This window comes from Diplotaxodon limnothrissa, linkage group LG19, assembly GCF_057381915.1.
Source record: "Diplotaxodon limnothrissa isolate DT_005_m linkage group LG19, D_limnothrissa_male_GT1.1, whole genome shotgun sequence".
NCBI lineage: Eukaryota > Metazoa > Chordata > Actinopteri > Cichliformes > Cichlidae > Diplotaxodon > Diplotaxodon limnothrissa.
Genome location: NC_140614.1, coordinates 30753009 through 30775855, shown reverse-complemented (window position 1 = coordinate 30775855; position 22847 = coordinate 30753009). Strand labels below are relative to the sequence as shown.

At 40.5% G+C, this 22847-nt stretch overlaps 1 protein-coding gene across 2 annotated transcripts; it reads left to right on the top strand.

The window, feature by feature from the left end:
- The first annotated feature begins 454 nt into the window (after nt 1–454).
- aspg (asparaginase homolog (S. cerevisiae)) lies at nt 455–18508 on the top strand. 2 transcript variants are annotated; one of them, XM_085342379.1, is made up of 18 exons: nt 455–911; nt 4514–4637; nt 5392–5427; nt 7342–7453; nt 7576–7701; nt 7791–7874; nt 8077–8203; nt 8298–8410; nt 10619–10804; nt 10912–11025; nt 11122–11241; nt 11390–11485; nt 12999–13162; nt 14947–15033; nt 15555–15654; nt 15744–15809; nt 15909–15962; nt 17331–18508. In XM_085342379.1, the coding sequence occupies exons 1-18, from the start codon at nt 662–664 to the stop codon at nt 17370–17372; spliced, it is 2001 nt and encodes a 666-aa protein (XP_085198505.1). In that variant the 5' UTR covers nt 455–661; the 3' UTR covers nt 17373–18508. The 2 variants fall into 2 exon arrangements, with proteins under 2 accessions (XP_085198505.1, XP_085198506.1); XM_085342380.1 differs by lacking the exon at nt 15909–15962.
- The last annotated feature ends 4339 nt before the right edge of the window (nt 18509–22847 follow it).

Sequence of the window (22847 nt, the reverse complement as noted above, 5' to 3'; positions counted from 1 at the left end):
TCACCCTCACAAATGTACTCTACACTCAAGAGACACAGTATATTTCAACAACTTTATTGCAAACCGTTAAGTAACAACGTAAGTTAAATCGCCAGCATGATACATGTTGTAACAGCAGGAACAGGAAAAGGGGGTGAGAGTGTCATTGTACTCTCAATATTGGTTGCTGTGGTTATAATTCATAATATAATCATAACCATATCAGCCAAATAAAATATTTCCATATAAAGATATGAAAACGTGAACATGATGGGCACACGGTAGCAGGAGACTGTCCGCATAAAGAGTTTACATCTAGGTCATTCTTTAGCTTTTCTACAGAATTCTTCACTGCGTAGAATTTGTAGATCAGCCTAAATAAAAATTCCTTGAACCAAGACCAAAACTTTATTACTGAGAGACTCGTGCAGAACACGCCCACGTCACTGACGTCAGAGTGCGCTCTGAAGAGTTTAAGTGGGTGGGGAAATTAAAACTTAACGGTAACAATGAGTCCCTCCTCTGTTTACTAAGCCGTTTTAACTACGACGAAAGCCGCTCTCCGTGTATAAAGGCAGACGATCCTCATGTAACCCTGCTAACAATAAAGAAACCCGGGTTTTGAACACTTTTCTTAGCTACCGCATTTAAAGAGACAGCGCCGGGGCTTTCGAAAAGCATCATGGCGGACTCCAGCACCAATGGCCTCACATCTCTCGCGCGGGCTTTGTCACAACCATCTCTGGATCTGATAGAAGTTAATGATGTTTCCCCTCCACGAAGTCTTCAGCTTCATCCAGGACGAAGGAGAAAGTTGTCCAGTTGCAACTCGATTGAGAACGCCGACCTGGTAACCTCACCTTGCGCCGCGGAGGCGCGGGTCCTCGTTATCAATACTGGAGGAACTATCGGCATGACTCTTCACGAAGACGGTAGCTATGGCAATCATTGTCATCAATTATTCGTTGTTCTCCTCTGTAGCAGTTAGCTAGCATAGCCGGTGGCTTCCTCTTATTGCATGTTTGCATGTGGGTCTGAACACGAGGCGTGACAACAATCTGCACGTGCATCCGAAAATAGACTTGGGGTAAACAGCTTACCTACACAGCTGATGCCATGTGCGACTGGCGACCTTCCAAATATACTACACCGGTGTACACATGAGCAGACTGTCTTGGTCTTGTGAATGAACATGGAAATGAAGATGCTAAATGAAGCTTGGTTTTAGTGAACAGAAATGCAAAGACGAAAGTTGAGATCAGATGTATTTACTCTGCGCATGATTCAGGGTTTTACAACAGACTTAAGTTTCGAAACAGGAGAGCAGCCAACGCCAAACGTACTACAGTGAAAACAGGTTCTCTCAATGAATAACTGAATGTTGACATTAGTTACTGTGCAACATCTGCGGTATTCGGACTTTTAAAAACCACCTGTCCCTATTTTTCAATCCATAATAAGCGACCTACTCATGTTTGTGGTTTATTCATTGCTTTGACATTTGCAATACAACTAAATATTCTTATATGTTATGGATTTTCTAAATAAGCTGAACTTGCCTTAACTATATTTGGACAAATACCTTTCATTACTTTGTACACAATAGAGTAGATATGAGAATGTTACAAGGCCATTGTTAAATCCTCCCAATTCTTTTGACCTTTGGGCTGAAGGAAGGACAATACTCTGTGGATAAATGCTCAATCAACAATTACTTTATTACATACAATTCAACACTTTATGAGCACAAACCATCCGGATGGGGAGACATGCATGAAGAGGGTCACAGCAAAATCTCAAACTGGTGGAGGATTACTCAAACTCTTATAGCCTCTAGTGGCCCCCAGCTAGTTGTAAAAACCTAAACATTCACATTCTTTCTAACTCCAAGCGAGCCTGACTTATGGCCTTGTCTGTCTCCTCTACTATCAGAAAAAGCAAGGTCCTGACTCTCTGAAAACAGTGTTTCTTATAACTCAGCAGTATAATGCATCATAAAACAATATCATTCATTCACACAGAATCAGCAGTCTAATGCAATACAAATCAGTTTAATAACTGTAATAGTTATCACCTTCTTCTAATTCAGGAGAATAATACAAACTAAAACTACATAATAATTTCACAATCTTTAATTAGGGGTATAACATAGCATACGATAATATGCTAATATATACCATCCATGTTCTGGTAGCAAAGAAAAGAAAAAAAGCAGCCGGAAAGCCATTTAGGCGAGGGTCATCATCCACACTTGTATTATACGTATATTATACTTATAGCTAAATAGAGCCCAACAATCAGAGTGAACTCATCAAACACAGTGCTAGATCAGTCGCAATGTACAGTAGATCAAGGTGGTTTGTTGACCAACTGAGATATTGACAAGTGATCACAGGATTTATACCACAGCAGAAAGATCTTTTCCTCATCTAATCTCTCCCCACACCCTGGCGTTCTCCCAGCTCAGGCTTCATCAATATTCATGTCACTAACACCCAAAACCAGTTTTTCCTCAGTTTTATGCCAAGGTATGTTCTTTATGGTCTGTTTTTCAACAGATAAACAAAAGTTAAATTAAATACACTCCTTAGACATTAAATTAAGAATAAAATGATTTTATAGATTTGATATGACACTGTTATACTTACATCAAACACTGTAACTATCCTTCATTGTAGCTTAGTAAATGACTGAAATCTTTTCAGTGCCAACACACTGCCTTCGTTGTGTTGTTTTGCTCGACTCATGCTTCCAAGCCTTCTCCATCACTCTAATTCTAGCCTTTCTGTTTTGAACGCAGTGAATAGTTTGGAGCTTGTGATGAAGGTCTTCCGAGGTCTTTTCTTAATGGCTGACTTGGATAATGATATTCCTGCCTTCTGGAGAGTCTTTTTCATTTACATGGATTTTCTGAAGTGGTTTCTTCTTTGTCATGGAAAAGATGCTGTGACCATTCACAGCTATGGTGATCTGTGGGGGGTCCAGGCCTTTTTATTATTTACAGAGCTGACCAGTGTATCCTTTTTTCTTAGGATGTCCCACACTTTTGATTTGGCCACTTATAATATCCCCATTGTCTCTATGATGGGTTTTTTTTGGAGCCTAAAGATGGTCTGGTTTTTGAATCGAGAGCTTCTTTGATTACATATTGAGGGTTTTATAGCAACTGCTTCCAAATACATTATGCCGTTAGAGCTGTAATTACTATACTCTTCCTACAGTTTGGATGTAAACAGCCTCAAATTAAAGCTGAAAGTATTACTTTAGTCATATTTTAAGCCCATATTGGTTGCAATTGTAACTTGAATATGTTTTGATAAAAGGCTCAAATAACAAAAATTGCACGGACTTAACTGTAGGTCAGCTCCCTTAATATACAGTCATATGAAAAATAGTTTTCACACGACTTCTTTACAGCCCTGTGATAATGTAACTACACCCTTGTTGCTTCCGTACAATTTAGAGGGAAACTACGAGCCAGCCACTGCTGACAAATTGCACTTGATTAATTGATCATCATGAAGTGCTGTTGTGGAGGATTAAGTTTGTGTTAACACAATATGAATGATCTTAGAGAAGGAATTGTTGCTGCCCATCATTCCATCATTCTATAGTAAGAAAGATTATTCACAAGTGGAAAACATTCAAGACAGATGCCTGGATCCCCAGCAAATTCAATCCAAAGTCAGACTGTGCAAGAGAGAAATTGCAAAAAACTCAAGAGCTACCTCTCAGATGCTACAGGTCTTGGTTAGTGTGTTCAATGTTAAGTTTGTTTGTACAGTATAAAAAGGCTGAACAAATATGGCGTTTTTGGAAGGGTTTCCAGAAAAAGAACATGGCAGTATAGCCTAGGTTTGTCAAACCACACGACTTCGGGAACGATGTCCTTTGGACAAACCAAACTAAACTAAATCCAGAGCGCCACATTTGGTGAAAACCAAACAAAGCATATCAACCCAAACACCTTACCAACCGTCAAGCACGGTGGTGGAGGGGTGATGATTTGGGTTTGTTTTCCAGTCACAGTACGTAGGCAACCTTTCACTCACTGGGACGATCAGGAACTCCTCTTTATACTAAACTATACTAAAATCAAATGTGAGGCCATGTGCCGGACAAAAATGATTGTTAACTGAAATATGATAATCATCAGTTATTCAGATTGCCAGTTTAAAGCTGTATTATTTGTGTGAGTTCAATGTATGTTTATTTTGCTTGACAGTTAAGATTGCATGTCCATATTATATTCTGTCTCCTAACCTTTGTGTTATTGTTTCTAATAGTACATTTAATGTTGTCCTTTTATGTTATACTCAAGAAGATCATGTGTTTTTAAAAGTGTGCTTCAAGTGTATTTCCAGCCATAATGTTATTTTTTACAATAACCACTAGGGTTCAGTATGAGAGTGTTGTTGTGGTGTTGAGATGACAGCATATCCACTGTGCTCGCTTTCTATTAATAGTAATCCTACTAAAAGCAAACTGTTAAACATTAAATATCTCTGTTGTTTTTCTGCTCTTTAACCTACAGTTCTTGCCCCACAAGCCAATGCTTTTGTGAAGAGCCTGCGTAAGCTGCCCATCCTCCATGATGAGACATATGCTCACCAGACCCGCATGTATGAATACTATGGATCTGACACCTTGGTCCTGCCGTAAGTGCACCCATTAGTCAACATGTAGATATATATATCTGTATTTAACAAAATGAAACCACATGCTGTACTATTGGTTGCCATATGTATCAGAGGAAGACTACATAACTGTGTTTGTAATATTTTAAACATGTTTCCTTATCCTTATTTGAAAACAGAAAATTAACAGTATTTTCTGTTGTCACAGCCATGAGGCATTAGCTCATAATTTGTCTTCATTATTAGCATCTTGTGAGGCCTGTGTTACTGACAGAGCAAGAGTAGGTCAACAACAAAGAAAAGGATCGCATGTAAATTTGTATTGTTGCTTATTTTGAACTAAAAGTTTGAAATCCTGTGTGTTTTTATTTCCTTTATACCTAATTTATTACATTAATTATGTCATTTATTTAACTTGAGACCGTCTCACTTCACAGTGAAAAAATGTTGCACTTCATCTAATGTGCAGTGCTTTTCCTGAATGGCTAAACCTGACAGCTATTTGGATCTTTATAGATCCAAACTTTGTGTTTATAGTATGTGCAGACCGTCCTCAGGACAGTGAGATATAATGTATTTCAGGTGTTTTTGCAAGAGCATTCGTTATACAGGCTAAATCGCCCTATATCTTGGATCTGCCCAAGATGGTAACTGCACACAGTGCAAGATATGTTTCCTATCTGGAAAAGCAGAGGCTGAAAATAAAACAAGTTACATTCCTGTTAAGAGATGCACTTATTTTTATTACCCTTAACTGCTTTTGTCACTTTAACAGGAAGCCAGCGCCCCATCCCGACCTGCACTTTCACGGGTGTTGTAGTACTGGTTGCATTGTGTTTGACTTCTCCCTGCTTGAGATTGGTTTGATGTCTCTGCTGTACTTAACACCACTTGCTTGGGTGTGCTTCCCTGTTGGGAAGTGCATGCCTACGTGTCTTTCGGCAGTTGGAAAAAGTTGCTTGTTGCTTGAAGTAATTCTGTGTCTCTTACTCCGGCTAATTTTGAACTCTGTAACTAACAAGGCAGCTGTACAGCGTCTCGTTCCTGATATAAGCAAAAGATAGATTGCAGTGTTGCATGTTTAACTTTATTTTGTCTTGTTTTGTCATGCTTGTGTGCAGTTGAGTGAATTGGGCTCGGAGCCGATTGACAAGCCCTTTAGGGTCTTCATCGTCAGTAGAAGTAGCCTTTTCCAGAGACACTAATTTCCTCTCTGGCCTCATGTTGACTGCTATTATGAAAGTGGGTTTAGTCCTGTATTATAGTAAAGATATCAAGGTATCTATGGCCCTTGAAATGGTAAGTATTTTCTAAAGATAGGTTGTTAGAACTTCGTTATTTTATTATCTGTGAGATATATATATGCCATCTTCTTATGTTTTTCATTAATATTCTACTGATTGAATGTTTTTAGGTGTTCAGCACGTCTTAACACTTGCTCATCCTTGAGTTTGCAGTGTTCATATCAACTGAATTAAACTCACATGCAAATTTAATAGGCATACCGTTGATCTTATTCAAGAGCTGATCCTACGTCTATTATTTCAGAGGGGAATTGGTTTATTGATTAACTGCAAAGCTTTATTCATGTGATGTTGAGAGGCAATGCCACAGGGCTGTTTGCTTCCACCTCCAGCGTCCTTCCATGCGTTTATTATTCTGAGCATATGAAGTGTCTTAGCATGAGTATGGTAATGTGTAGCTTTGCTAAACCTTAGGACACACTGCCAGATATGTGAATAATTGGTGATTTGAATAGTGTTTTTTTTAGGCACTTTTCTTCTAGAAGATCGACAACATATGTTCTTGGGTCATGTGTCGACTTGAGGCTAATTAGTAGAGTGTCTATAGGACCCCTGCTTGGATGGACTGGGGCTCACCCGCTCTTCCCCCTGCTGTTCCATTCACCTCCTATCTCTATGCTATAAGGCTGCCCTATGGTAATGTGGGGGGTGTTCTACGGTGTTTCTTTAAAAGGGAGATTAAAAAGAAAATCGCTTCATGGCTTTTCAGTCAGTCACGCTGCCTTACATGGAGCGTGGCAGGTGGGGCTGTGGGACGCCTGCGTTAAACTGCACTTACAGGCAGCATAAATATGTATGTATGAAAGACTCCCTCCCTATTATTTGCAATGAAAAAGAAATACAGGCTTTTGCTCCAACATGATACGAGTCACCAAAGAACCTTCAAAATATATCGGATAAGCTATCTTGTGTCCATAAATGTAAGTGTTCAGTCATGTAGCTGTGCAGGAAATTGGGACTCTACTGTGCTAAACAAAAATGCTTAACTTTTAAAGTGCTGCACTGTCTAACTTGTGTGACTTTGCCCCTCCCTTTTACCCTTTGAAAATTCTTTGTGTGCGTAAACCTGAAACAGGTTTTGGCGCCCTGTTGCTCAGACAGAAGGCCCAGCTAAACGGATTTTGAAGTCAGCGTTTTTAACATTCCCTTACGCTTCTTTAAGCTCACATCTCCCCTTTAACCAGAACCTGATCCAGCTTTTATTAAATGTTCACCACAATACATAATACGTAATAATTTATCCCAGTAAAGACTTTAATTGCTTGTTGACTGCGTGAACTTTTGAAGTTGAATATTTGTACTTGGAACGACCAACACCGCTGCTTTATTATTGGCTGTATAATCTGTCACTGTTTGGCTTTGTGTAAATGTTCCTATAGAGAATGCAGCTCATAGATAAACTGGACTGTTTTCTCTTCCAGACTGAGTAAACAAAATAAGAGGATAGTCTACACTATCTTGGAGTACAATCCTTTATTGGACTCTTCCAATATGACCACAGATGACTGGGGTAGATTTGGAAAGGACATTGAGGTACTTGCTACTCTTTTTAATTTGTTGTTGTGCCTTTATATTACTTAAATCCTGCTTTTAAAATCTAACTGGCCATGTGAAATTATCTCCATTATGATAATTATTTTCTTATTTCACCCCAGAGAAACTATGAAAGCTACGATGGTTTTGTGATTCTTCATGGCACAGACACTATGGCTTACACAGCCTCTGCCCTGTCCTTTATGTGTGAGCATTTGGGCAAACCGATCATTCTCACGGGCTCACAGGTAAGAGCTGCTATCCTCAAGTCACTAACTAACCAGCAAATAAACCAGGGTTTACTGCTTTGTTAAAATGAGACACTTTCTGTCTTTAGGTACCCATCTATGAGATGAGGAATGATGGCAGAGACAATCTACTTGGGGCATTACTAATTGCTGGACAATTTGTCATTCCTGAGGTGAGATAAAGAAGATGGTTTATAGCTGCTAATTGACTGCAAACCTTATTAGAAATGTTGGATTGTGAGAGAGAAACTGACTGAATGTAATACCCTGATAGCCAGTTGTTGCTTTGTTTTCTCTTAGCTCTGTTATATGTTAGTGATTTAATCAATCAAGAAATAAATTATTAAGTTCATCTTATGAACATGCATTTGTTAGGTGTGCCTGTATTTCTACAACAAACTCTACAGAGGGAATCGTGTGACCAAAGTGGATGCTGGGAGCTTCAATGCATTCTCATCTCCTAACTTGGCCCCCTTGGCCACTGCTGAAGTGGATATTACAAGTAAGGAACCAATAAACTGCTTACGTAGAAAATAAATCACTTTTTGTTTTTAAAGGATTATTTTTTTAATGGAGTTTCTTCAACTTTCCGCCAGTCAACTGGGATACAGTGTGGAGGGCAAACACCACAGCAAAGTTTCAAGTCAAGACTGAGCTGAACCGCAACGTAGGCCTGCTTAGGCTATTCCCAGGAATCACTGCGTCTACTGTAAGTTTCAGGGAAATGTATTTTATTTAACTTTTTATTAAAGTGGTATAAAATGTCGTTTTTTGTTTAATGCTACTGGTGTAGCCTGTGAAGTGGACCATGGATGTAATTTTGGAATATTTACCAGATGTTCTGAAGCTACCGCTTGTCATTATTTGGATAGAAGAATGAAAATGATAAAAACTAAACAGCTTGCTCCTTAGAGTGCCTCACTAATCACTCAGAGCGGCCGCCCTGACAGTTGTGTATAACTTTATGTCACAGTCTGGCGAGAGCAGACTGTATGTATAGTGAAGAGTGGACCCAAAATGCAGACACCAAGGAACTTGGATCAAAACTTGAGTATCAACAAAAAGCGAGCCGTTTAATGAGGCTGGCAGAAAAGGTACAAATAAAGGGCAAGGCAAACAGAAATAAAACTAACATTAACCTAAACTGGGAGAACTAAACAAACAACATGGAAAAACCTGGACATGAAACCTAGAAACATGGCATGGAGAACATGGCGTGAACAACAGACGACCTGACAATCACACACTGAAAACAGAGGACTTAAATACACAGGAGGTGATTAGGGGAAGTGGAGACACATGAGGAAACAGCTGGCACACATGAACATAATGACGTCACAGTGGGAGAGTAAAACTGAACATGATGAACACAGAACACCAGACCTCTTCACAATAAAACAGGAAACATAATGAGACATAGACATGACAACCCGAACTTGACAACGTAAGACACAGACATGAAACGCATAAAGAGCAGGGGAGATTTAACATGGTTGGAAACACGAGGGGAAAATAATAACTAGAAACACTTAGGCATAATAATACAAACTTGATAACAAATGACACGCAGCATGAAACACGAAGGTTGAGGGGAAACTTAAATACAGGGGAAGAAAACACAAGGAGTCTAATAACCAAATGAACTTAGATAACCTAATGAACAAAATAAACTCAAACTTAAAACGCTGGGTCAAAAGACCCAGGATCATGACACTTTAAGTCTTAAATGCAACCCTGTACAACCTTACAGCTAAGGTCACAAAAAAGATTAAAACACTCACTAGCACCATAAACAAACAGCCAGCTTCATGTAACTCAGCAGTCGTATTGTCTTCTCCAATGTTGTCCTTTTAAACATGGGAGTCATTTGGCTGCTTGAGGAACTGCAGTATTTGGACTTGAGCCTTGGCTTCATTTCTAAGCCTCAGAGGTTCCAGCTTACTTACGCTGTTTCCAATTAAAACCAAATGACATGCAGTCAAGTGCTGAAATGAGTATGTTAAAATTGCCGGCATGGTGCAAATCTTTAAGCCGAGAAAGTTGTAATTGCCTCCTTTTTTTCTGTTGTACTAGATCACCTGTTCTTCAAAGGTAACAGACTGTTGTTTTGTCTGCAATAAAATATAGTTAACTTCAATGTAATTGCGCTATTAGCCTTCTTCTGTTACTTTCCCAGTCATGTAAGCTGCCATCAAAGCTCAAGCCAGAGAAAGATGAGACGGAGTTATGGGCCATGTCCAATCCCCCTGTAAAGAGGGAGGGTTGCTACAGATACTGTAACATTTAGCTGCACCTCCCCCTGCAGCGTCTGCTGGGGGAGCGACTTTACTGTCTCAGTCTGCTCCCACTGCCCAACTCTGCTATCAAGGCTTTCTTACAGCCTTTAACTGCTTTTATGAGGCACCGTTTTGATTAGGCACTTGGCTCTCGTGTGTCCGCACTCTGCAGTACGGGAGCTTCATTGGTAATCTGTGTCACACCTTTCTTGTCAAACTGCTTATCGCATCAAAAAATACTGAGTGAACCTGGAACTTTTAATGTCACCTTCTTCTCGCATTTTATGGTAACTGGCACAAACTTGCCAAGTGACTTTATGCTTGCTAACACCTTCAGATTAATTGCTCTCCTTTCTGCCATTTGAGTCATCTGCCATTCTAGTCATATGCCATGGCTAATGATGTGGTGTAGGGCTTCCCAGTGCCAACCAGCCAACCAGTGACTGAGATACTCTGGTTGCAGAGATGGCACCAGATGGGCTTTTAGGAGAGTGAATGGGTTGCATGGAGTTAAAGGGGCTGCAGGAAAAATAACACGGAATACTAATTTCTCATCTTGATTCTGCACAGTTGAGTAGCCAGTTAAGATGGCCATAAATTTTGGGTGTTTATAACCTGAAACTGCGCTCATCTTTGTCCAGGTAAAGGCTTTCCTGCAGCCACCCATGGAAGGAGTGGTCCTGGAAACCTACGGCAGCGGAAATGCCCCCGATAACCGCCCTGATCTCCTGGAACAGTTAAAGAAAGCCACTGATGCCGGTGTCATCATCATCAACTGCACGCAGTGTCTGAGGGGGTCGGTGTCTACATCCTACGCCACTGGCAAGGTAGTTCATGACGCTTGGTAATTAATCACAGTCTTGTTAATATGTTCAGTTGAGTTGGAGAGAGAATGAATCAATCAGGTCACTTATTCCTGTGATTGATACTACAGGTCTTGATAGTAGCCGGCCTGATAGCAGGAGGCGACATGACTCCAGAGGCTGCGCTGTCAAAACTGTCCTACGTATTGGCCAAGAAGGAGCTTGCTCTGGAGGCGAAGAAAAAGGCTGGTGGCACTTTCAACACTTTCTTTTCCATTATGTGGAAGCTTTTAAAGTAACAAAGTGCTAAAAGATTATTATTTTTTTGTGACTCTGTCCAGATGATGGCAGAGAACCTGCGAGGTGAAATGCTCGCTGACTTGGCAGGAGCCAAACTGTGCCTGAGTGACAGCCGTTTCATCCAAGTCATTGCCAAGTCTCTAAGCGTCAGCTGCAAAGAGGTAAGGGTAGCAGTGCATTTCCGCAGACTTTCAGCTCTGGGGCTAACTTTAGGTTATTAGGAGCTTGTCATTTTGCCATACTTGATGACTTGTTTTCATATTCAGAGAAATTGCGGGTTTTAAAATTCTTGGAATCTGGTTTCAAAAGGAGCTGGAAGCCATCCGAGATGCTCTGACTCCCACACTGGCATGCGCCGCTGCTAAGATCGGTGACATTGAGGCCTTAAAAGCCCTAAAAGAAATGGTAAGCAATCCCACGACCTTCACCACATGCTGTAAAGTTAATCATTATTTCCTGTTTTTGAGTCTCCAAACACATTTTACCCATTTCTTTCCTGGTCATGTTTGGCTGTAAGGTCATTGAACTTTGGAAAACTTTTCCCACTGGTAGATTTTCAAAACATTTTCAGGGTCACACTTCCATTTTGTATTAGAGCGGTGTAGTCAACACGCAGGCACTCAGACAAGCAGAACTAGAGGACAGACTGGTAAGGCAAGCCTAGAGTTGTCTCCACAGTCGCATGTACATGTCTGTATGTGGATTGACTGGTATGCAGCTGCTGCCTAGATTACCTTGAAGTTTTCAAAAATATATTCTGCCCTCACGTAAGGGCATTGGCTGCTTTTCACTCATTTTTGGTCCAGACCTTGTTTATTTTTATTTTTTGTATATTTGTTAAGCCACTTAACACTGACCCATGAATCATTCAAGCATAAAAAAGCAGCAGATGAACAGTATTTGAAAGTCATGTCCTTAAGAAATAGTAAAGAAAATCCAGCAAAAACCTTCCAGTTGATGATCCCTCTAATGTTCACTGAAGCCTCTGCAGAAATGGTAGAAGGGCGGCTGTCAAGCAGCCACTCTTAAGGAAAGTAAGCAGGGAGAAAGGGCTGAGATATACCACATTAGACAAGAAATTTAGTTAAAATCGGTAGCAGCAGGTCTTAAGAAGTGATCAAATTGAAAATTTTGGTTCAAATCATTGTCAGTATCTACAGAGGAGATCGAGAGAGAGCTACAACAGTGAGTGAATACAAGCACGGTGGATGGTGACGTTGTCAAAATTGATGCAATTATAAACACAGAAATGTGCTGTCAAATTTTGATCCGATGTAATGCTAATTGGAAAGCATCAGATTGGCAACGGCTTCATTTTTTCAGCATGACGGTGATCCCAAACACACTGTCAAACTAAAAGCATACATGGATAAAGACAAACAAAAAAACAGTGGGACACTACCAGGCATGGGTTGGCCCTCAGAGCCCAGACCTCAACATTACTGAAGCAGTGTGGAATCATCCTCACAAAGAATGGAACAAAAAGCAGCAAACATCCAGAGAAGAGCTTTGAATGTCCTTCAAGAAGCCTGGAGAAGTATTCTTGAAGACTGCTACTCAAACAGTTTGGCACTTTAGATCCTCAGATGAGTGGAAAAAAAATCAGCCACAGGTTTGGCATCGCCCAAATCTAGCAGTGGTGTAAGGCTTTTCGATCATTCTAGTTGTACACTCAAGTTTTAGTCTTTTTCAGGAGATTTTTTATTATTATTTTTGTAATTTTGTTACGCTGTCTGAAACAGGTTTCTCTTGTGATTGAGCATTGAGTCTCACTGGGATTACCCGTATAAATAAAGATTAAATAAAAACAAATAAACAAAAAGAACAAATATAGATTAGAAATAAAATCAATACATCATCTCACCACACTAACCTTTAAACCACCAGCACACACACTGAGGATTTTCCCTTTCCACAGGGCAGTAACTTATGTCTGGTGGACTACGATGGACGCACACCCCTTCATGTTGCTGCCTGTGAGGGCCACCTCAAAATGGTGCAGTACCTACTGAGTCATGGAGCTTCGGTCCACACTAAAGATCGCTATGGCGACACACCCCTATGCAATGCTGTGCGTTTCAGGTAAGACTTGTCTTGTTTCGAAACAGTAAGGGCCAGTGTGTCTGCCTGTATCTTGCTGTTAAAGTAATATTGTCATTTATGAATTTGCAAACACAACAATTTAAATCCCCCCCTCTTGGCAATTAGACATCTGAGGATCTCCTGCAAATATGTTTAATAGCTGCTACAGAGAGGACTTCATTACATGAGCTGCTGATAGGTTTTGCTCAAATGGCAAGAAAGCAGCAGCGGCTGGGGGGAGGGTGAAACCAGGAAGGGGCTCGTAATGGAGTTTAGAGGCCGGGCAATAATTATAAGCTAATTAGGCTAATTGTCATCTGACAATTTAGGCAGTGTTTATTTTTACCAAAGCTGTATTTTTAATTTTGTGTCATTCACTGAGGTTGCTCTAAACGTCTGTCAGGGAATAGCCAGGCGTAACATTTCAGGGCTATGTTGAGCCTCAGGGTGAAAACGTTGTGTGTGTCAGAGCTGCGACAAATGGCTCATCTCTTTCAACGGTTGGTGCTGCAAGTGTGGACTTGTTGCCTTTGTGATGGCAGAGGGATGCACTGGAGCGCAGACACCTGTTGTTACACTTCCTGTAATGTGCTGCACAGCTTGAGCAGCTATTCCCCTTCTTAATATTTTCACTGAAATAACAAAAGTAATAAAAGTGGAGTTTTAAGTTGCTGTCAGGGATGCGCGAGCACATTGTGAGCCACATTTCGTACTGTATTAAGAGCCTAATGCCCATATAAGGAGAGGCAGAGAGGACAGAGAGAGAAACCTGAAAGAAATGTGGGGAGTGCCCTCTGAACCAGTCCTACCAGCTTGCTCCCCGGTTCATTGATGAGAGTTACTGGCTTATGCTCCGCAGGAAGTCCCTAATAGGTTCTCTGGCTGTTGCTCTCCATACAGCTAAACAATTAGGCACAAAATTGAGCTCTTACTAGCTTACCCTGTCGCTTTGTCACACAGGTCTTATTCAGAAAGTCTGCGGGTCAGTTGTGGAAACTTTTCAGCCTTTGCTTTTAATGCACATTTCTTGTCACCGTGAAAATCACTGCATGTGACTCCTGCGTGGGCGGCTCTTTGCGGGGGACAACAAACTTGTTCGTACTTGCCAAACGACGATTACTGCCACACAGACTCTTTCGCTCCAAGTCTAAATTACAGTGTGAATGAAAATGTTGTTTAAAATTAGCATTATATCTAATTACACTTAATAGGTAGTTATGTCTGTTTCTTCTGATTCAAACGAATATGCTTATTAAACATAAGCCCTTTTATTAATGAGATATAGGCTCTCTGGCATCTCGCTAAGAGACGGAGATGGAGTGCACGAGCATTATTTGGTTCACGTGCAAAGGACTCGTCACACTTGTTGTAACTGAGATTGTCATCATCACTTCTCTTGAAGTCTAGCCAAACTTCTGAGTATTTGGGCCCATCATTAATAGCAGGGTCTATGTGTGTGTGCTGCAACAGCTGCTCTCGATTGGACACAGGCACCGAGAGGGGAAGACCTGACTTTTGAATTGAGAATAGCAAAAATGCACCATAATCTAATGTCCTAATACAACTGCAATTAGAGAGAGATTTATAGTCACAATGTTGTGTTGTGTTATTACATTCCTTGAAACTTGTACCATGTGGAATATGTTACTAGCTCTGTCTTAAGGTTTGCAAGAGTTACAGAAAAGTGATCAGTTGCGATGCCCTTTTATTAATAGAAAAGAGTGCATGTGTGAATGGTGATATACAGTAACAATAACTCTGTGATTACATGCTCTCTAACTTAGACACAAGGAAGTTGTGAAGCTGCTGAGAAAGACCGGAGCTCATTTCTCCAGACATGAGTTGGAGGAAGCAGGAACTGAAATGTGCAGGTCAGACACAAAAAAGGAAGTATTGTAACAATTGTACACAGCCACTTCGTTGCTCCACCGTCACTAATGACCCATCCTACATAGCTGACACAGGTGCAACCAGTTGTCCCACTCTTACACAAACTGTAGGAATGCTCCCTAACAGCATAGCTTCAGATCTGTTCTCTATCTGTAGTGTCAGTAAGTACGTGTTGTTTTTTTCCCTTTCTTTCTTTCTTTTTTTTTTTTTAATCTGCCCGAGACACTAAACAGGTTTTGTTAAGACCGTTCCAATTTCCAGTTTCAGGAACACACCTTTCATATGATAAGCATTGCATGTGTCACTATGAAGATAAACCTCAAGCTCCTGTGGCTCATGTGGCTCAGTAATACTGAATGTTCCATTGATATGCTTTTGCAGTCTTTCCACAAATTTCCTTTACACAAGCTGTTCTTTGCCCAGTGTATAATATTATATTAATACTGATTTTGGAGAAATGAATCCTGTTGCTGTAATAATGCTTTTACTTTGTGTGCATCAGCCTGGCAGCCAATGGTGACCTGGATGGTCTGGAAATCTGGAGCCTTGCTGGAGCAGACTTAAATCAACCAGGCTATGATGGGCAGACTGCAATTCAATTGGTGGGTTTGTAGGAAGGCATATTTCTATTTTATTAACACTTAGCAGTTCACAAAGTTAAAAAAAACTTCTCCATCATCGCCTGTCACAGGCACAAGCTGTCGGCAAAAAGGATGTGGTAGCATTTTTGCTCCGACTCGAGAGCAAAAAATCAAAGGTATGCTCTGTTTTCTCCATTTTTCAGCTTTACTCTTCTGCAGGGCAAGCTTGGTTTCTCTGTCTATAATTTTCTCTCAATTACTTTGTTTAATTCCAGAAAGTATTGGGTGAATTTAATGATGATGATGATGATGATGATGATGAGGAAGAGGTAAAAAAGATGTAGCCCAAGTGTGTGTGTTTCCCTGTGTCTACATTCCCCATACTCAGCATGAGATCAAACCCTGTGCATGACTGCATTGGCTCCCTTTTTTCTTTGTCTACAATACCTTTTGCTTATTATCCATCATGACCTGTTGTCACTGGGTTGTGTGTCTCAGCGCAAAGTGCTAAAGAGGAATTGCATACACTTGGAATGGTCACCAAATTGGGTGGGAATAACGTGCCAAATCTACAGAGAAATGGCTCTGATCTGGAAAGCCATTAGCTAGCATGCTGATTGAAAACCTGGGGGAAGCGGGCTTTTTTTGGGGTCTGGGTTTCTGGTGTAACCAGGACATCCAATAGAAGTATATTTTAATAATTCCATACTTCCTGTTCAGTTGTAGTTTACAAATAGATTCCTTTTGAAAATCAAATTAAAACCCTAAATTTATGTCAGGTGATAGGTGACTATGTCCACATAGCATTTTGGTCAATGCACTCACTCTTTGGGTCTTCACACACCTTGTTCACCTGCATGTACCCACACCTGCTCAGATCCCACTGGTTGAACTGACACACAAGCAGACTGCAAAAGGAAATCGGAAAAGCTCCTAGTGCCAACAATATATTATATTATAACCGGGTCGACTGTGGCTCAGGACATAGAGTAGGTCATCTGCCAACTGGAAGGTTGGTAGTTAGATCCAGTCTGCATGTCAGCTTAACCTTGGGCAAAAATGAGCCCTGAGTTTTGATTCATCCATGAGAGTGTTAGTGTTTAGGTATAGAGAAAAGCACTGTGTGAATGTGTGTGTGATTAAGTGCATATGGCTTGTAGTAAGAAAGCGCTTTGAGTGCTCACTTAGACTAGAAAAGCAGTGTGTGTGTGTGTGTGTGTGTGTGTGTGTGTGTGTGTGTGTGTGTGTGTGTGTGTGTGTATATATATATATATATATATATATATATATATATATATATATATATATATATACACACATGTTGAAAATCATTTAATCGTTAATAGAAGTAATCAAGAAAAATATTCATGAGGATAAGCTGCTTCCTTACTGTGTAGATGTTTCCCTCTGGCTCTGAGAAACTTGAACTGACAGCTTTACTAAATAATAACTTAATCATTGATTAAAATGAGCTAATTGCCAGCTTAATTTGTAACCTGCTCACTTTGCAAAACAACTATTGCATGAATTTGAGCCAAACGTGTGTCAGACCCCGTTTATCACCAGAGATACATCAGATAACATCTGATAACATCTGTGTGTGTAATTGTGGTTGGAGATGAAGCGTTTTATTGAATTCTGCTGAAACACCAGCCACCCTTGCATATTAATCCTGTCTCTGTTTGTCCCCGTGGCAGAGCGGAGTGATCCAATTCAAGGCTACCCCACCGGCACTTTGAGCTGACGCTACCTGAACCAACAATTGTCCTCTGCTGGCATCCATTTAACTGCTGAGGTGTTCTCTGCACAACGTCCGGCTACTTTTCACAAAATTGCTCTCTTCTTGGATGTCATCTGATTGCATGTGTTCTTCAAAGCCATCGCTGCTGCAGTCTTCCTCTCCAAAAATATTAATAACACAAAAGACTGTGTAACTGCTGAGGGCATGGTGCCCAGAGAAAATAAGTGGATGTATGTACATGAAGTTGTTGCAGACTTTTCTGTGTATAAGGAAACTGGTTACAGTGCTGACTGTTTTAATCAAATGTTTTATTTCTATGTATGTAGTAAATGTGATGTCCAATTAGGGAATTATGCCATTTGAGCAGAACCTATATATATATATATACACATGAACATTACAATATAAAGTAATATTTTCTCCTTGTGTAGCAATATATGTGTCATAGCATAATATCTGGACGTACAGGGTACATTCACAGATTTCTATGCTGTTTCTTTTATAGTGACATGCTGCAAAATCTCAGTTCAAATGATTCTAGGATTTTTTTTTTTAAATTTTATTTTATTTTTATTTTGGATGGTGTCCAAACTACCCATGCATTTTGAGCCAAAGTATACCTCTGTTCCCAGAGCTTTTCATTTCCTCCTGCTACAACAGGTATTTCAGAAACCTGCAGTTTAAACCTTTGCAACTCATCTAGCGTGTTTCTTGTTCTGATTGTTGAGCCTGAAGTGTCACATATCTCTTTCTTTAAGATGGAAAGGGGAAATCCAGAGTATTGTGTGAGACATAAATGCTTTAAAGTGTCACGGTTTCTGTTTTCCTTAATGTGTTTTAAATGTCTTTTCGCATTCTTTACATTTGTAATCACAAATGAATGACATTTACTTATTCGTTACTTTAGTTAAACATGAGGAAATGTTAAACATTGCTACTCCTGTTTGGTTTTCAGTAACGTTAATACCAATCTGGGCAAGAGTCATTCACGTAAATGTTTTGTGATTACATGTGTGTGCATATACATCTTAGTTATTTTAAATGTATCCTGTTGTTTCCATTGCTGCTGTTGCCTCTGCTGCTGCAAATCAGGAACTCTGGGAGATTTAGTTTGTTCTGTGGATGAAAAAAAGAGGCAGAAATAAATTTCTTCTTTCAGAGAAATGTCTCCTGTGATCGCTCCCATGTTGCACAAAAAAAATAAAAAACACATGGACTGCTCCATGCCTGATTCTTGAGCAGTTATCACTTTTACATACAATAAAATGTTTTAAAAACTTAAAAATGAAATTGGAAAACTTTTTTTTTTAAAAAGGCTGGAAATAGTCGTTTTCAAAGGCGTGGTTTAGTTAAAGGCTAATCTAAAAACATAGTGGGGTTTTCCCCCTATTTATTTTTTTTTAAAGAAAAGTCAAGTGAAACGGAGTCCCTCTGAGACCACTGAAATGCCGTGTCTATGAAACTCCCATCTATAATTTATCTCGTGCAGGCCATTCAGTGATTTAAAAGCTAGTAATACAATCTTAACACTGACAGGTAGCCAGAGTATCTGCTTAAAATAGGTGTTACATGACATGAAACCCAAACACAGCCCTTCAGCTCACACAATGTAAGACTTTGTGAGACAATTGATAGTTTCATCAGAAATTAAACAAACTACAAAGACAAAGATAACGTGAAATTCCTCATGTTCATGTGATAGCAGTTGCTATCTTTGTCTTGAGCGTGGCTGCCCAGTCGTGCTCCTACTGGTGGAACCCAGCTCATCCGGTTGGACCTGCACGGGCCTCATTCCTGCCTGAATGTGAGGCTTGTACGAACCAACCCCAAAACGCTATATAAAGAGCTCTTAACCCTGCAGTTAGTCAGTCTGGGCTGGGATGACACAAAGAAACACCACCGCGAGGAAAGAACTATCTCTAGGTAAGTCTTCTCAGCGCACGTTGGCTGAAACCCCTTGTTAGTTTTTGCGTATTTGCTCTCCATCAGGCCCAGTGTGAAATCTGCTGTCGTGATGTGTTTGACTTGTGCCTTAACCGACAGATTAACAGAACTTAATTCTGTCTGTTGTTGTTTCTTTCACTAGTGAGATCAGCAGTTTAGAGGACGGACCTTGCTATGAAGACGTGCGTAGTCTCTCTGATTAAGTGGTTCTCAACAGTTCAACAGTTCTTTAACAAAATTGTGAAATGTTTAGGACCACTTGACCAGTACGACAAATGCTCCCACCTTTGGAGAAGAAGCTACACTGTTCTCGAGTGACTATACCAGAAAGGTCTAACGTTTGCCTTTTTTAAAATTAATTTTTTTTAAACGACAGAGTGAATTGCTCTGCTTTTCTTCTTCCTTAATGCACGCCTTTGTCTCCTACTCTCATTGTGCCCCCTTGTGTTGCAATCACACCTGCAATCCAGGAGCTGCGGGGAGCTGTAAAAATCTTCAGGGTTCAGTAATTTCATTCTGCTGGCGCACATACAAATTTTTTAACAGCTCTGCTGCTCCTGCTGCTGTAACACCCGTCCTTTTCACTGCTTTACTGTTGCTGCTGTTCAGAAGTCAATAAAGAACCATTTGTCACTAATGGGTATGCGTGGGATTGTGTACTTTACGTCTGCAGGGATGGTCGCTGTCCAAAGTACTGAAAATTGCAACTGTGGTAAATATGGAAAAATCACATCTGCTGCTATCTAATTTGACAAAACAGAGAAAAATAATTGCTGGTAAGACATTTTAATCAACAAATAGTTAAGCGTGGAGCAGCTATTTCCCCATTTAACTTGGTTTAATATCATTTTTCCTGGGCTGTTGTTTTCCCGTCTGTATTATATTGATTAAATCATTTATTAGTCTAAATTAGTTTAAAAAGCCTCTAAACTGAGACAGACTTAATTAAAGCCACAGGTTTGCATTCAGGTCTCTTATCTGCTTAAAGGTTTGATGAGAAAACCAAAACTAAGGACTCACAATCTGACACAAGTAAATCCAAATGCTTTTTCCCAGGGAAGGGAAAGGCTACTCTACATTGCATAAATCATTCATGAAAGCAGTGTGCACCATTTATTCCCCCTCCCCTTTTTAGACAGCCCCCTTCCTTTTTTTCTTTTGATCTCCTCCATGCGCCAAGAACTATCAATATTTGCTAAACGTTTCTCACAAAGCCTGTCCGTGCACCGGGAGAAGCTGCAGATCGAGGTCTCACAGTCAGAGGATAAGACATAGGAGAGGACTTAATGAGATGCCCAGAGCGATTTCCCTGTACGTGCGCAAGGGCAGCAGATGTAGCAGCACACGAAGTCCCAGGGGATCCCGTCTTTGGAATTTCATCAGCGGCCAGAGGAGACTCAACCCAGACCTCCTCCAGAGGGGAGGGCTGGGTGACGGACATGGTAAATCATCTTTACTATGAATTGCAGTTATTGCTCTTCTCACAACCCCTGTCTCTCCATCACACAAAAGAAGGTGTCTGTGTTTGCGTGCATGCACGCGTGCATGCGCAACAGCGGGTGTGATGAGTTGCGTTGTTCTGGGGATAAAACAAATGATTAACCCCCCGCTGCTTAGCTGTCAAGTCATAATTGTTGCACCAGAGTCACTCTTGATCTTCTCTGCCCTCCTGAAAGACAAAGAAAAACTTTGCTCCATGCAGCCGCCGCTCTCTCCCGGTGACCTTACAACTTTCCAGCAGTCAGATCAGATACGTCACACTTACACTTACCGCCACTGTGAATAAAAGTTGACTGTATTTGGGCTCTGATACTAATGAGCTAAACTAATAAAACGATTGAAGTTAAAGATAAATTTCACCCAAGATATGATTTCCGCTCAGCTAGTTCATTTGTTAAGTTAAAGGAACCATCCACAGATTTCAACCTCAGCCAACAGGTGTACTGCTGTTTCCAGGGGCTTTGAAGGCACCTTTTAAAACTCAGAGCTAAATAAAGCTAATCATGTCATAGTCTTATACCACGGAGCCCAATATACCACATACCACACCAGCCTGTGGTGTTTCTTAATTTAAACTGCACTCTCAGGTGCAACATATAGCCTATCAAATATTTGTTTCTGCTCTTATGGGCTTTGGTGGTGACACTTAACCCCATTATATCAATTTAATCCAAAAGAAATAATGCGGATTCTTACAGCTGTAACATTAAAAAAAGCATACTTTGTCAATTTGAATTCAGTTTTCAAGAAATGCGAGCCAGTGTTTCGGTGAAACCACCACGGGTGCCGCGTTTCACAGTGACACGTAGCTCACCGAGGAGCGGCTCCATGTGCATGACATCACCACTACAGTTTGTTTCCGTGCAGTCCAGTCTGAGAAGAAAAACTGGTTTATATTCGTAAATTAAACCCGGGCAGGACAACACTCTGATTATTCTGTTTAACGCCTGTTTTCATTCTAAAAACTAATCGTCTCTAAATTGTTTTTTTTTTTTTTAAAGACAACTCATTACTTTTATAATAGATCCGCTGGATCACAGGGAAACCACCCACTGGCCTCGTTCTTAATCTCACTATTTTAGCCGCATCTTGCTCGAAGAGTTGAGGCTATTCGCTGCATAGTGATTGGCAACCATGCGATCTTACTCAGTTATAACTGTTAGTTCCATTTTTAAGCAGCAAACACCTTAAATTATCAGGAATTTCAGCACTCGGGAGATTTTTCCGCCTTGGACATCTCACAGGAAATTTGAGCTGATCTGATTTCGATACAGACTGTAATAAAGTAAAATCAATCAAAAGCTGATCTGTTTCAATCCAAACAAAATTGGCTATCACTGCAGATAACCGTCATCACGGTAAACAAATCAAGTGCCTCATATTTGATTATATCCCAGACTGGCTTCTACAGCAACACTTTAACCACAGAGCTGCAGTACATTCTGCTGCAGGAAGATTATAGGAACATTATATATGTATATAAGACAAACATATAACATAGAAGCTTTGATTGGGTCGTTACTGCAAGCCCCTACATGAATAATACAGGAATATTACAGGGGGTCTGCCGTTAGGGGTTATAGCCGGATTGTCATTGTGTTTTACGTGTTCGTCCAGGGGGATGACAACGACGCACCAGCAAATCGGCTATGAGAGCAGGTCATCTCTATCTGAGGGAACAGAGAGCGAGAGAGATGGAGAGAGAGGGAGGCTGAGTGAGGGGGAGAGAGGAAGGGAGGGAGGGGGAGAGGAGAGGAGATGAGATGAGAGTACAGCAGATGCACAAGGTGCTCCTTCTCTCTCAGACCTGCAACAGCACTCAAAGATCATGGATAATAAAAAAGTATTTCAGTGGATATAAACACCTTTTTGCGCACCGGATGGATTGCAGTGCTTGTTTCCCTCCTCTTATTGGGCTGCTGGAAGTCGTGGCTATTTTACGCACACGTGCGAGCGCTCAGCTTGAATGACTGAATGTCCGGATTAAAAACCCCTTTGGATCTTTTTAGGGGGTACGAGACATATAAAA